The sequence below is a fragment of the Podarcis muralis genome, chromosome 16, assembly GCF_964188315.1.
Source record: "Podarcis muralis chromosome 16, rPodMur119.hap1.1, whole genome shotgun sequence".
NCBI lineage: Eukaryota > Metazoa > Chordata > Lepidosauria > Squamata > Lacertidae > Podarcis > Podarcis muralis.
This window is the reverse complement of record NC_135670.1, coordinates 40580407-40596443: the sequence shown is the minus strand read 5'-3', so window position 1 is coordinate 40596443 and position 16037 is coordinate 40580407. Positions and strand designations below refer to the sequence as shown.

Here is a 16037-nt window from a genome sequence, read left to right as displayed (position 1 = left end):
ATGAAATCTTCTCACTCGCATTTGATGGCTAGAATTAAGGGGTGTTTTTTCCTGAGTTACATGTCACACTGGCAGAGAGACAGGAAGGAGGAGAGTCACGGCCTGAGCCTTTTCCTGGGCAAATGGGAGCCTGTGGATGGGACTGCAGGGCAGACTCCCAACTTTGCTTTGTAAATTAGAGAAAGGAGGAGGCTTCATAACTTGGGCAGTTTACATCAGTAGTATATTCAAAAGTCAGCCTGACTTTTCCTCATCCTATGAGGTCTTCATGCCCACAGTGGAGTGTTGCTGAGCCAAGACTATGCTTCTAAAACAAATTGGGGTCATTCGCAGAAGCATATCCTGGCCTTGAGTGCATATTGCCAGGATTATCTCACTTGTTTGTAATCTCATCAGGGCAATTAATCAGTATTGTACAGTAAAATTCTTATGAAGAATTTGTAGCCTCTAGGCATAAAGCCCCCTAAGCCCACAGCACAAAGAGGATTGGTCCAAATCAACAAGAAGAAAAGACTGGTGTAAGAGTTCTGTGTCTGGACCTGACATAAGATGAGCCCAGCTGGGTCAGGTCACAGTGTGTCTGCTTAACTCAACATCTTGCCTCTGAACATACATAGACTGAGGAAGAAGAGAGTAGAACTAACTGGGCGGTCTCATGGTTGAAGCATATAAGAAATGAGGTCTTCCCAAGGATATTACATTGGGAAAGAGGCTTTTCTTTAGCTTGTTCAGAAATGTTCTCGAGGCAGAGGTGGGCAGTGAGGCAGCCAGGTTTTCAGATGACAACAAATTATTCAGGCTGGCAGATGCTCAAAGTGATTGGGAATGAGCTCCAAAAGAGTCCAAACTTGTTGAATGATCATTACAGTGGAAAATGTATTTTGGTCTATTGAAGTGAGACTGATGCATGTTGGGGCAAAAAATTCTAACTTCACACAGGTGGGAACTAAACTCACGGTGAACTAATCAGGGAAGCGATAGTGGGGCTGTGGCAGAAAGCTCTGTGAAAGAATTGGTCCTAGTGTGCGGCAGCCATGAAAAGGGTGACTTCCATGTTAGGAATCATTAAGAAAGGATCAGAAATTAAAATGCCAACATCATAGTGCCTTTATACAAATTGATAGTGTGACCACACCTGTATGCTCTTACAACTGCCACAACTTGTAAAGCTGGAAAAGGTGCAGTAAGGGACAACCAAGGTGATGGGGAGGTTGGAGCAGACTCGCCTGTAAGGAAAGACTACACAGTTTGAGACTAATTAATTGGGGGTGAGGGGAAGGAATTGAGGAAGTGGGAGAACTGATGAGAGGCTTATGGAATTATGGATGGTGTGGAGAAAAGTGAAAAGAGAGAAGTTGTTCTGTCTCTGTCATGTGGGTAAAACCCATTGAGGCCATCCGGTGAAACCAAATGTTGGGACGTTCGGGGCAGACGAAAGTACATGCTACTTATCACAGCACATGCTTAAACTATGGGATTTGCTCCCCCACCCCTTGGGTAGCTCTAGAAGAGGATTGAAGCAATTCATGGAGGAGAATAAGGCTCTCCATGGCTGCTAGTCATGCTAGTTCAGGGACCACATTGCTTTGGGCTTCCCTGTGGCATTCTGGGGTGTGACACTTTCAACCTGAGCCAGCAGTGATTTTTCAAAAGTGTGCAACAGATCCATGAAGGATAAAGCAATTGATGGAACTGTTGACTGTGCTAGAAGGATAGCCTTGTATCTTAGGTATGCCAAGTTCTGAAAGCCCTTTTGGATCAGGCCAAAGGCCCACGTAGTTCAGTGTCCTGTTCTCACAGTGACCAACAGATTTATGAGTTCTGGCCTTTCTGTTGCTGCTGAAGAACAACAGTCTTTTTCTCACATTTGAGATGGAAGGAGCAGAACAGAGGCTGTTTCTCTCCCTTCCAGAAGCAGTTTCATGATCTTCCTCACTCTTCCAGTGTCTGCTTTCTCTCCCCTCCCCGATATCTCAGATTGTGTCTTGCATGGAGACTCTGAAGTCACAGAGTTTACAAATAGGGAGCTTGAGGATCAGAGTCCCAGAAGCAGAGCACAGAGTCCCAGAAGCAGAAGCAAGCCCCCAGCCTTGCCTCCCGGAGTGCCATGACCCAACTCCTGCCTTGCTAGCCCTCCCTTCATAGGAAGCCTGAGCCCCAGGGTGGAGTCTCCGTAGGAAGGTGGCAGCCAACGCACTTCTACTCAGAGTAGGTCTATGAATGAGTAATGAATGAGGCCACTCTGAGTAAAACCTTGTTGGATGCCTTCCAGAAAGTTTCCTTTTGTGTCCTGGCTTCCCTGTGCAAGTGGGGTCACTTCCCCTAAGAGGAAAGGGAGCCTGTGATTTAGAGAGGACTTGGTTTGGGATTTAAATGGTGAAGTTGGTTATTCTGCCTTTTTAAGATTGGGAGCTTTATTTGCTAGAAGGACAAAAGAGAGGAAGTTTCTCCCCTCTGAATCACTAAGCCGCTTTTTCTTGGGGTGGGGGGACTGTTCTGCACTCTTCCTCCCAGTCACGTTGGGCCTGCTCTGTAACAGTAGCCCCACTTAAGTTGTGCGGTCCTTTTAGAAGTTATTTTAAACCCTTGGGAGTGTGTGCTGATACTGTGACCTTGGATAAAGGCAGCAGCAGCAGCCCCCTTTGAGCCAGGCTGTTTCAGACATCTGGGAAGATCTCTGCCCACCCCCACTCATTTATTTCAATGATTTTATTTAAAGGCAAAAGCTTGGTGGTTTAAACGGCTGGCTGATCCTTCACCCCCAGTTTGGCTTTGCTCTGCTTCTTGGAGATGGACTGAAGAAGGAAGAGGAACTCTCTCCTAGTTTAGCTGCTGAGATGGCAACAGAGCAGCCTATAAATTGATGGCTTGGGGGAAGCTGAAGCAGGAACATCCATGTGTGTGGTGGGGGGCTGGAGGAGGCTGAAGCACGGGAGGTTAAAGATGTCTGTTCCAAATACAGTTGACGAGAGACACTGTACTGTAAGTGTTCCTACGCGAATGCCTCACTCTCTACGTCAGCAAAGGCGTTGAGTCCAACAAGCTAGGAATTCCCAAAGGGTCAGACACCCCCACTAATCCCCAAGAGTAATTTAGTACTGGCAATGTGCTATCATGCCCCTGACCCAAATTCTCAGGAGAGGATGGGTTTTGGAGCCTAAAAACAAGGAGGCACCCAAAGACAGAAGTGCTACATGGTAGTGGATGACTCCAGTTATCCCCTCCTAGGCAGGTCCCATAGAATCATAGAATTGTGAAGTTGGAACAGGCCCTCAGGGTCCAACCCCCTGCAATGCAGGAATCTCAACTAGATAGTACATGGCAGACTTTTGATTCATATTCTTTTCCACAGTTTGTTTATATTCAGCATGAGACACTATTGTCCTAGACATGGGGGGGGGGGGGAGAAAAGGGAGGAGGGAGAGGGTTGGGGAGGAATAATGATTTTTTTCATTCAGTTGCATAGTGTTTGTGCAGGGTTTTTGTGTCACCATCTCGTGGGTATGCCCTTTATTTACCATATATAGTTATTTGTTTTTATTTGCTTTGTGAGAGAGAGAGGGGTCCAGAGCTTGGTTAGTTGCGTTCAGTTGATTGCAGTGTGGCTTATCAGCTTATCAGGGGGAGGGGCGGTAGGTTGTGGGGTCAGGTTAACCACATTGATTTGTGTGCTGTTGTGGGGGATAGTTCGTTGTCTTGTTGTGCTGTGCATGTGATGAAGGGGAACTCCTTTGCTTGTTCCTCTGCTAGTTGTAAGTTTGTCGGCTAACTTTTCTAATTGGGCTGTTTCATGTATATTTTGGTACCAGTGGTCCGTGTTCACTCCTAATAGGTTCTTCCCGTGTCTAGTTACAATATTTCTAGCTGCTGAGAGCAAGTGACATGAGTTCCTTGTCATGTGCATGTGTGTTGTTGACCTGGAATATGTTTAATAGGGCTAGTTCTGGAGTTGCTTCTATTACCTGTTTTGTTATTTTGGAGATTTCCTGCGGCAGTGATATCCAAAAGGATTGAAGCTTGGGGCATTCCCACCACAAGTGGAGGTATGTGCCTATGTAGGTGCAGCCTCTCCAGCATTTGGATGAGGTTCCTGGGTGTACCAGCACCAGCTTACGTGATGTTAGGTACCATCTATAGATAAGTTTCAGAGTGATAGACTACCACCTTCTGAGGGAGTCTGTTCCACTGTCAAGCAACCCTTACTGTGAGAAAGTTCTTCCTGATGTTTAGTTAGAATCTCCTTTCTTGTAACTTGAAACCATCGGTCCTAGACTCTGGAGCAGGAGGAAACTATGTAGCCTGTTCCGTTTATAGATATCTGAAAATGGCTGTCACATCTCACCTTAGTCTCCTCTTTTCCATGCTAAACATACCCAACTCCCTCAACCGTTCCTCACAAGGCTTGGTTTCCAGACCCTTGATCATTTTGTTTACCTTGCTCTGCACATGTTCCAGCTGGTCAATTCTGCTCAGAACTGGACACAGGATTTCAGGTGTGGTCTGACCAAGGCAGAATAGAGTGGGATTATAAATTCCCTTGATTGGGACACTATACTTCTGTTAATGCAGCTTAGAATAGCATTGACATTTTTTGCTGCTCCACACTGTTGACTTATGTTCCACTTGTGGTTCACCAAGACTCCTAGATCCTTTTCACATATACTGCTAGTAAGCCAGGTGTGTCCCCCACCTTATATTTGTGCATCTGGTTCTTCCTGCCTAAGTGCAGAACCTTACATATGTCCCTATTGAAATTCATTTTGTCAGTTTGGGCCCAGTTCTCCAATCTGTTCAGGTCACATTGAATCCCGATTCTGACTTCAGGGGCATTGGCTTCCTCAATGATGAGTTGATAAGTATCTCCTCAGTTCCTTTGTCCAAGTCATTTATAAAACATTGAACAACAACAGGCCCAGTACATGCGTGTTCCGGTCACAACAAGCAGGTAAAATTTCTAGATGTATTGAATGCCCTAGAATAGCTGGCAGTGGAACAGACCAGCAGGTCACTCCCCTGGACTTAATCCAAATGGATCCTTGAAAATTATTCTAAGGTGCTAAAGTGTCCTCTGATAAAACATAAAATTCTGCCCACATGAGGAAATAAGGTTGCCAGGAGAGCATGTTGAAGGCTACTTTCCGTGTAATGTCTGTGAAGAAATGCAGATGACGTAAAAGCTGTGTTTGGGGAGGCAACAGATTCTTGCAGGAAATGAACCTGACCACAAACACAAGAATGTGCCATTTCTGCGCCCCTTCACCACCCAGGAACTCCAAGCAGGCAGTGAGGGGTATAGGAAGATCCTTTGGGAATGCTGATGGGGAAAATGATGGCTCCGTCTGCTGCACCATTTAATGCAGTTGTACACCTTGCCTTTGGATAACGCAAACAAGGCTGCTTCAGAGCATGAGGAAGAGGCAAGCAAAGTCAGGCAAGCGCTTGATGTCTCTTCTTAAAGGGAAGAAACAGCAATATGGTTTTGCTTTAAAAAGAGGCAGCCGTAAGAAAGGAGAGATGGTTAGGGACCATCCCAAGAATGAGAGTGCACCCAATTAAATGAAAACTCTGCTTGCACTGCACCTAACCAATGCCTAGAGTTCATGGCCACAAGCTTTGACTCAGCAGGTTCAGAGAAATGAGTGAGATGTTGCTCTTTCTGTGGCTGTTAGCAAACCACTTTGAGACATCTCCCCTTTTGCCTTGGCCATTTGCCTGCTGGGAGGAATGGGGATGTTCCCTCTGAAGGGATACCTTCTTTGGCATCATTTCATTTTGTAGCATTTTGCTTCAACTGCTTTGTCCTAGAACAGTCCCATGAACAGACACCCACAAAGACTTATGCATTTTTCAGTATTAATGCTGTTCATCTCCCTTCAGTCTCAAGGGCATTGGGACTTTGCAAATATGTCCCAGCAGGAGACACGACTTCTGGATTTTCTCTTGGTCACAGCATTGGTAGGAGCAGGTTGAGAGGCCTGCCTGGAGTTGTGCTCAGCAATATCTTTAGGACCATTCTATGGGAACCTGAGGGTGTGTTGATGGGTGGGGCGCCAGGGGCACGGATGTTGGTGACCTCACAATGGAAAGCAAATGAGATGAACCTGTTCATCTGCTTCACGGTGTCCTTTCCCTTCCTCCTCTTCTAGATGCATCCCTTGGGACTCTGCAATAGCAATGATGAAGAGGATTTGTACGAATATGGCTGGGTTGGAGTGGTGAAGCTGGAGCAGCCGGAGGTGGAACCCAAGCCCTGCCTGACAGTCTTGGGCAAGGTAAGAAGACCCTCCCTGATGGTGCAGAGGGCCATGCCCTTGCCCCATGCCACACCATGCTGCCAGGAGACTTGTTTGGCAGGCCTCTTCATTGTGCTGGTTGACTCCCAGGTAGATGTGAGCTTGGTAGAGCACACACACGATCCTGGCAGGGGTGGGTGTTGTTGCTGCCAGAAGTTTACTCCTTGATGCCCCTTCTCCAAAACGTGCTTCCAGGCTGCCGTGATCTCTTGGTGTGCTGCTGGATCTCCATCACGGAGACTTGATCCTGCACCAGTTGCTGCAAAGCCAAGTAACCAATAGGAGATTTGGTGTGCACTGCACAGTCCAAATGGGCAATGAATGTTCACCCAGAAGGTGCAGATTCAGGGCTTTTATGCTGGATGGTTTAGGGCTGCCACATTGTAATCTGTTTCCCTTCCTTCCCAAGAACATCCTTTCCTTCAGACTCAGAGTGAACCCTCACTCCCACCAGATGCTGGGTGTCTGTCTAAAGCCAGGTCTGTTGCAAGGCACTAAGTGCCCCAGCCCACTGCTGCTCTTAATAATGTCCCTCCTGGGCCTTCCGCTCCCCTCCCCATTGGCAGCGTAGAGCTCCTTCTGCCTTGGCACCTGAGAGTCTCCCTCCACCGGAGAATGACCCTAGTCCATGAATGACTCTTCCTTGCCAGAGAGGCTGTTCAGCTTTCCGTTTCCATCTCCTGATGTTGCTCTTGCCAAACTTAGAAGCTGGCATATTTCCAACTCTAAGTCTGTGTTTTGTGGCAAAGGTCAAGCTGGATGCATTCCAAGGTGGCCCCTTTTGGGAAGACAACCGCAGGCATCACTGCAAGGGAGCCATCGCTGCCCCCCCCCAGCCTCAGCTGTGGCTGCAAATGGCTGCTGGCAGACCAAGAGCTGTGGTGGTCAGTGAGGCTGAGGCCAGGACAGCCTTTGGGAGCAGCACCAGGCAAAGAACAGCCCTGGGATGGTGCGGGGCAAGGAGTGGCAGTCTTGACTCTTGCCAGAGGGCCATTGGCAGGGCTGAGGCATACCTTTTTTAAAAAAGGGGGGGGAAAGAATGCTTATGAGGTTCCTACCCACCTGGAAAAGTGTGAGAAGTTGATACTGGTTTTTCTTAGCACTGTGCAATGGGCAGCTGAGCCAGAAGGGTCCTGTTGTTGTGGTCCTGTTGGGTATCTTCACTTAACCCAGGTGGGGGCAGATGTTCTTCCAAGCAGGTTGTTGTTCCCCTGGAGAATGTGGGCACCCTCACCCAGCAGCTCTCCAGGGAGCAAGGGCCCCCAGGGAATACCTGCATTAGTTCAGTGATTCCTCACCCCCCCCCCTTGTGTGTACATACACACACAGTTCATTTTGGCAGACTGGTGTCCACTGATGGAAGGAGCTGCCTTACTGTCTGACTTCTAAAGTGGAGGACTTACCCCCCACAGCAGTGAAGAGTACTGGGTGGATACCTTTGCTGCATCAGACTGATGTTCCTTTTGGGCAAAGTACCGTTCCTCGTGAGGCTGACCAGGCCTAGTTGGGGGTAAGGACACCAAGAGAGCATGCAGGGAGCACCCTGGCTTCCAGCTGCTCAGGGCCCTGCTCCTTTCCAGGGTGAGGAATAGGATTCCCCTAGGGCAGGACTGAGGAACCTGTGGGGGCCTTCAGGTGCTGCTGGTGCTCCCATCAGCCCTGACCATTGGCCATGGGGGCTGCCGGGAGTTGTAGTTCAGCAGCATGAGGAGGCCAAGAGGGCATTCCTGTGATAAAGGCAGGTGGCTGACGGTGGCTGGTTGTGAGAGAGGGCTTAGTGAGGTCAGAAGAAGCTGTTAGGACAACTGTGAAGTGGCACTATCCATCTCCTTGCTTTTATTTCTGGGATGGGTGCAGAGGAGGGCAACCAAGATGAAGCCTTATGAGGAACGGTTGAAGAATGAAGTATGGGTATGTTGAGCCTGGAAAAGAGGAGACTGGGAGGAGATATGCTAGCCATCTTCAGAGATTTCAAGGGCTGTCACCGGGCCATTTGTCAAGGATGCTTTAGTTGAGATTCCTGCACTTGGGGGGGGGGTCAGACTAGATGACCCTTGGGATCCCATCCAACTGTACAGTTCTATGATTCTGTGATTTTGTGTTTGTGCTCGGGTGCTACCTTGAGCCTGAAGCATTGTGCAAGAAAGGCAGTGGTGCTATTGCTGCTTTTCTATAGGGAAGAGAAGATCCCATCCTCTCTGCCCCCCATGCTCTGACTCCTCTGTTGAACTGGGTATTAACGCCCAACTCTTCATTTCCAAGTGGGCGCAGCAAGACAAGCATCCTCCCCTTTCTTTCTGGTGCCTGTACCCTGCCCTTCTCTCTGAGGACTTGGCTCTGTTGGTGCTGTGGCAGGTGGGGGTGTTTGGAAGGGTGTTGCCCCCTTGACTGATCAAGGCATCTTGAGGGCTGTTCTTGACTGATCCGATGATCTTCTGAATAGAACGGTCAGTCTGGGGGCAGAGAGGGGAGAAGAGTCGAGAAGCCCTGGCCTCATCTGGACAAGATTTTCCTTCCTGAAGGCCAGCTTGATTCTGCTAGGCTAATCCTGCCCCCTTCCTTCAGAGGTGGGGGGGGGAGGTTGCTTTGAGCCATGGTGGCGCACAGGCTGCTGTTTCTGCTGCTTGGTTCCCAGGCTGGGAACCCACTGAGCCCGTTTCCATGGCCACCACAAAAAGTGCCTGATGCCGGCTGCTTCAAAGAGACACCCACCCCTGCCACCAGGCCTTCGTGTTGTGGGGAAAAGGAGCAGAGGCTGCCTCTCTGGAGTTGTCAACACCAGGTTGCTCCATATCAGCCCTTACTTTTCCTGGAGATTTTGGCGAAAGGACTGGGAGGCTGGCCAAAACCTCTCCATCGAGGAAACGGCTTTGAGGATCCCAGATTTTGTGAGTCAGAAATACCCGACCTTGTCTGTGGAGAGATGCTTCTCTGCATAAGCAGTGACCCCCCCCCTCACTGGGGTGGGGTGGGATTTTGGCTCATTTTGGCTAACAAGATTTGCAACTTTCACTCAAGTTGGGCTGCTTGGAAAGTGAGCAATATGGCCAATGTTTAAAAAGGAATCAGGGGTGGGGAGTGAGGAAGCATGTGAGTTCTTCTGGGCAATAAATAAGTGGAAAGCATGATCAAGGAGAATTTGTAAGTGTTAGGAATAAGCAAATGATAGCAAGGCGGTCAATGACTTCTAGTCACAATGGCTGTGTTCTACCTCCACTGCCAGGAGGCTGCAGGTCTCTGAATACTCGCTGGGAATTGCGAGGTGTGGGGGGGGGCCTTTTATTGGAGCATCTTGTTGGCCAGCGTGAGAAGAGGATGCTGGACCAGATGAGCTTCCTTGGGCCTGATCCAGCTGCCAGGCTCTTAGGTTCTTTAAGAGGGTTTGCAAGCCTCTGGACAAGGGTGTAGATACTGGGTACCCCCCTTTGTTTCCCCTGCCCCCCATTTATTTCCCCTTTCCACATCCAGCATTGGGGGGGGGGGGATAAGAGGCGTTGTTATCCACCCTACTTCTCCTTTGTACACATAGAACACAAAGGGCTTTCAAAGCCTCCCCATGTGTCTCCTTTGCTTCCCTGATGTTGGAGGTGAAAATGGAAAAAATGGGTGGAAATAGGGGCAGCTTCAAAGAGCAGCCCTGGGAGGGAGAAGTGGTCCCCCCCCCCCCCCTTTGAGCAAGGGGTGCCGGTTGATAGACAGTGGGAAGCATGCCTTGCTCCAGCAAAGGAGCAGTCAGGAGTCCGCTCCTTTAAAGTCCCACCTCCAGCCCACGATGCCATGTATGACTTCATGTGTAGTATAATAATAATAATAATAATAATAATAATGTATTATTTATACCCCGCCCATCTGGCTGGGTTTCCCCAGCCACTCCGGGCGGCTTCCAACAGAATATTAAAATACAATAGTCTATTAAACATTAAAAGCTTCCCTAAACAGGGCTGCCTTCAGATGTCTTCTAAAAGTCCGATAGTTGTTTTTCTCTTTGACATCTGGTGGGGAGGCCTAGTGGGCCAAATTTAGCCATTGGGCTAGAGGTTCCCCACCCCTGAAATGAACCATAACATCTGGTTCCACATGGTCAACTTGGGAGCTTTCAGTCAAAGTGTCCAGAGTGGCCGAGGGAATCGCCGGTGTTCTTGGATTCCAGAGCAGAGCTGAGGTGCAATTCCAAACTAAACACGAGCTACCTGGAAAGTCGAAAAGGAAACCCCTCCCCTCCCTCCTGGTTCCTCCTTTGCAAGCTAAATAAATGGAAAGACCCAGCATTGGGGAAGCAATGGCGGGGGTCTCTTGCTCCCCTCTTGCCATAGTGTCAGGCATGGAGGAATGTTAGGAGTTCCAGGGGGCTTCTGGACAAGCTGCTCTGTTTGGGGTGGGGGCCGGGAACTGACTTCAAACTCTCCTCCCAAAAATGCTCTCCACGTGGGCCCTGCAATATGACTGGTGCCAAAGCCTGCAACCCGCCCTGAGACTATGGCATTGGCCTGCTTGTCTGCAAGGGACTAATGAGCCTGCCTGCCTGTTTATTGGCAGTGGTTAACCTCTTGCAAGTTAGCGCTCCCTCGCAAGCCATGGCCGCAACCGCCAGCACCGCAGTGTCCGTGGTGAGGGGGCTGGGTGCCAGGCAGAGAGGGCAGAGGAGAGCATGCAGGAGAAAGTGGGCCTGGCTTTCCTAGTCAAACTTTTTATTCCTGCAATGCAAGGCCAGGGGGAACAACCCGCAGGCCCTTTGCCTCTCTGTCTCTCTGTCACCAGAAACATTTCCTTGGAGCAGGCTTCCCAAAAGGAGCCGACCTGCTGGGAGACGTTCTCCAAGCAACGCCTTCCGTCTCAGCTGGTCTGCTGTGGAGCGGCTTTGGCAAACGAGACCCCTAATCAGAGGTGGAAGGGTTTCTGTTTTTGTTTTTCTGTAATCCTTGTCCCAAGGCTTCTGCAATGCAACTCTGTTCCTCTGATTGTGTGGAGAGAAGTTTCCAGTTTTGTAATAACTCTTCCTTTTGAAATGAAGCAACATGTGAATTTGGGACGCAGAGTGGCGTGGCCTCCGCAAGAGCCACCCAGGGAGCAGGAGCAGCTCTGCAAGGACCCCACAGAGCCAGGCTGGCCACAGAGCAGCTTTCCCAGGCGATGGGGAAGGGAAGATCTTTCTCGGGGACCAAAGCAGCAGCTGGGATGGGGGGAGGAAAGGGGCTGTGCTGCCTATGGTGTGTTGCTGGGGGGGGGGCAGTAATTGAGAGAAGGAGGCTTCCCCTGGCTAACAGAATGATAAGGCATGCATTATTCCTTGGCATGAAGGAAGCGCATAATAATAATAATAATAATAATAATAATAATAATAATAATAATATAATATCCCGCCCTCCCCAGCCAAAGCCGGGCTCAGAGTGGCTAACAACAGTAAAATAAATACAACATTCTAAAATCATTTCATTATAAAATTAATTCAAATCAGATTAATGGCAACCATTGGGCTAGAGTTCTGTGAGGATTGCCAAAGGAGGGGGTCAGGCTGTGCCCTGGCCAAAGGCCTGGTGGAACAGCTCTGTCTTGCAGGCCCTGCGGAAAGATGTCAAGTCCCGCAGGGCCCTAGTCTCTTGTGACAGAGCGTTCCAACAGATCGGAGCCACTGCTGAAAAAGCCCTGGCTCTGGTTGAAGCCAGCCTAACCTCTCTTTGGCCCGGGACCTCCAAGATGTTTTTGTTTGAAGACCGTAAGGTCCTCCGTGGGACATACCAGGAGAGGCGGTCCTGTAGGTACGAGGGTCCTAGGCCGTATAGGGCTTTAAAGGTTAAAACCAGCACCTTAAACCTGATCCTGTACTCCACCGGGAGCCAGTGCAGCTGGTATAGCACCGGGTGAATGTGATCTCGCAGCGAGGACCCCGTAAGGATTCTCGCCTCAGCATTCTGCACCCACTGGAGTTTCTGGGTCAGTCTCAAGGGCAGCCCCACGTAGAGTGAGTCACAATAATCCAGTCTGGAGGTGACTATCGCGTGGATCACATTCACTGCACGTCTTCCTGGGAACTGTGGTAGACCTTTGCAAGTTATTAATGGCACCAGTGCAATTTCTGGTCCCTCTCTTTTGAGGTCCTGATCCTGCAGTGGTGGTGAAAGGGTGTTGCAATGCTGCAGTTGCACAGAACGTGTTTGCAGGTGGGGTGGGTGGCCCTCTCTTTCTCTGTGCCCCACCCCACATCTGAGAAGTAAAAATTCCAAGCATTCAGTCATAGAAAGAAAAATGGAGCTGTTGATTTGCATCTGCCTGGTGGAATGGTTCTTGCTCTTATCCCCACCCCCATCTCTCCCAGTTGGCCGCTCTGCAATGTTAGAGGAGATGCACACCCCCTCCTCAAAGCACAGAGGGAACCAGGCAGAGGGCCTTGTTGGTAGTGGCGCCCGCCCTGTGGAACGCTCTCCCAGCAGATGTCAAACAGATAAACAGCTACGCGATTTTTAAAAGACATTTGAAGGCAGCCCTCCTTCAGGGAAGCTTCTAGTGTGTAATGTTTTGTTGTGTTTTTACTATTTTTGTTTGCCTGGAGTGGCTGGGGCAAGCTAGTCAGATGGGCGGCATGTAAATTTATTATTATTATTATTATTATTATTATTAGAGCAGCATCGTCTTTCAGGGGGCCCAGCACTTGCCAGGAGATGAGCAGCAGAGGCACCTGCTCTGTTCAGTGTCCGCTGGTTTTCGTCAGGGTCATCTTCGCTCCCATCTGCACCTATACATTTGCAGCAGCTTCATACCACTTTAAAGCAGCCATGGCTTGTCCCAGAGAATCCTGGAAGGTGTAGTTTTCTCAGGGTGCTGAGAGCTGTTAGTGTTACTGAGTGCCTGAACATGTATGTGTGTCACCACTCGTGGTGAGATACACATACTGTCAAAGAGTTTTGGATGCTTTTGCTGGAGCTGTAGCCTGCTTTCCATTTATGAATACGTGTTTTACCCTTAACCCTTATGCCCACAAAAAGTTATTATTACACAAAAGGAAAAGGTTGTTTTTTACATGAAATGAAATTGACAAAATAGATATAGGTGTCTCCCCACTTCTGCGGGGGTTACGTTCCCAGGTACTGCGCTTACATGTGAAATCACATATAGTGGGGAGCACCATCTAAAAAGCAAAACTCCACCAAAAATCTGTCGGACTCCAGCTTTCCACAGGCCTCAAAGGTTGGTGCAGAGCAGGGCCGTAGCGAGGGGGTGGCGAAGTGGGCGGCCGCCAGAGGCGCAGGCGGGAGGGGGGCGCTAAATCAAAGTCAGTGCCTTTCCTGAAACTGGCACCCCAGCGCTGCAGGAGCCTCTGGGCTGCTTCCGGCATGCTCCCAGCGCTGCTCCGGCACCATTTTCACCCTCGGGGCTGCGCCGGGGTGGTTGGCTGGTGCTGGAGGAGAGGAGGGCTTGTGCCCGGCAACCACCGCTCCATCCAGCGCTACTCAAACCCATCTGCCACCACAACCAAGCCTGGTGGCCGCCTCTGCGCCGGCTCCGCCTCCCCACCATCATGCTTGGTTGTGCCCGTCCCACCTTCCTGCTCTGCTCTCAGGCGCATTTGGAGCCCTGGTGACACTGGGGAGGGAGTGCGAGGCTGGGCGGGTGCAGGCGAGGGGGCGCGCAAAATCATAGGGAGAGGCAGCCCCCCAACCACACCCCTTAATAACCCCAGACTTTGAGGGAACGGGCTGAGCCTTCGCCTTGCGCTCTCCAAAGCGCTGACTCTCCTGGGGTGGGGTGGAGTGGGGGAGGCAGTTGCAGCCCCCGCGGAGTTAGTGCGCAGTCACCGGGTGCTCCCTTACCTCCCCCGAGGAGGAAGGTGGGATCCACACGGCTGCCCCCCTCCCCGGGTGCGCACCAGGAGGGGCCCACCACCTGCCAGTCCCATCTGCTGGCAGCCGCCAGGGGCTGAGCCCACCATCGCCCCATGAGAAGCAGAGGACTGGTGAAAGCACAACGGGGTCAGGAAGGCGCAAACGGACGCCCCCTCTCCGGGCTCAGGATTCTCACACCCCTCAAATTTAATGTGAACTTAAAACAAGCGAGCAGCAGCCTTGTCGTTTCTCCCTTAATTTCGTAGGTGCTCTTCTGCCTTGTAGGAGGGCTGCGGTAGGTAGTGATACGTCAGATTAAGAATGGTTTCAGGTTAAGAATGGACCTCCGGAATGAAGTAAGTTTGTAACCAGAGATACCACTGTAATGAATAGAGTTGGGGCGATAACACAACCCTGTTTAACACCTGATCCCACTGTGAATGGTTCACTTTGGGAGCCATTGTTATCTGTGATTGTTGCTGTCATATTATCATGGAGGAGCCGAATGATGTTCGCAAATTTATCTGGGCAGCCAATTTTCAGGACAGTCCACAGGGCATTACGATTTACAGTGTTGAAGGCCTTAGGTCAATAAATGCCATATAGAGGGGTTGGTTTTGCTCTCTGCATTTTTCATGAAGCTGTCAAGCAGTGAAAATCATGTCCACTGTCCCCCTAGAAGATCTAAAACCATTTTGGGATTCAGGGCGGGTCGCCTTGTTAGGAGACGGTTTGCTAAGATCCTTGCAATAATTTTGCTGGCCGCAGCCAATAAAGAGATGCCTCAACAGTTTCTGCAATCTGTTCTGTCATCTTTTTTAAAGAGATTGATAATTTTGGCACCCCTAAAGTTTGCTGGGATCTCCTCTCCCAGATTTTTTTTAATATGGTATTATAATGTAAAATTATCATTGTGGAACAAATCAGTTTGTATGTTATTGTTTGTATGTTTCATTTAGACCTATCTGTATTGTTTTACAACTGAATGACATTTTAAAAACCCTCTCAACTCACATCAAAATGTCATTTTCTTTGCGGAAACTTTTTATTAAGAAATAATAAATTAAATATTGGGTTTTCTGTGAAAAAATTCATTACAAGGTGAAGTGCGTGAGGAATTGAATGGGTGAAGGGGGGGTTGGAGGAGAGGCAAAAAGAAGAGCTAATTTTTCCGTCGCTAGGGGGCACAATCCGTACGATTCTGCCAGGGGCGCAAGATCTCCTAGCTACGGCTCTGGGGCAGAGGGATTGCAGTTGCAAAGGCTCCTGGGATTGCTAGCTGTTTTGCTGCTCTTTTCACGCCATTTTTGCAGTTTAAATTGATTGATTTCCCTATTTCCTGGTGCCCGCGAGTTGAATGCAGGTAAGTGGGGAGACGCCTATAAGCTGCTTCGGACAGCAAAATTACAGTTTAAGCAGCCAGGAAATCCTACAATGTACCCACACCTTGATCTGAAGAGTGGAAGATTATTCCATTTTTTCAAAGTCTATAGGAACATGAGCGTGACAGTTTTGGCAGCAGAACCCACACTGCTCCTAAGTTAAGAAATGGAAAGGGGGGGGGGAGGAAGAGGATCCCTGTTCTTCCTTGGGATCACTGAATGAAGGTCCTCTGTGGGTCTGGGGGAGCCAGCTGACCTTGGTCAAGGCATCCCAGTGGAGGGGGGGAGGCTTGAGATGAGCAATTTATACAATTTCCAATAGTCCTGTTGTCTTTCCCCCAGAGTTCCTGCCCAGCTTCACCTCACTCACCTTCCAAATTTAGTGTTTGAAATAAAATCATCCTAGAGGGCTGTGCCTGAACTGGTTATCTTTTGTCTGCTCTCTGACTTCAAGTTGTGTTAGCCATCATCTTGATGGCCCCCATTCAGGTGGTGAAGAGACTGCAATGGCAACTAATTTTACATGTGCTGACCTTTATGCGAGG

General features: G+C 49.5%; 1 protein-coding gene across 2 annotated transcripts in view; it reads left to right on the top strand.

Annotated features, from left to right (window-relative positions):
- The window catches only part of ZNRF3 (zinc and ring finger 3), a 69388-nt gene that overhangs the window by 38243 nt on the left and 15108 nt on the right, over positions 1–16037 (top strand). For both annotated transcript variants that reach the window (XM_028709155.2, XM_028709154.2), the window contains exon 2: positions 6147–6272. In XM_028709155.2, the coding sequence (XP_028564988.2) occupies positions 6147–6272 (126 nt within the window). The remainder of the gene's footprint in view (positions 1–6146; positions 6273–16037) is intronic.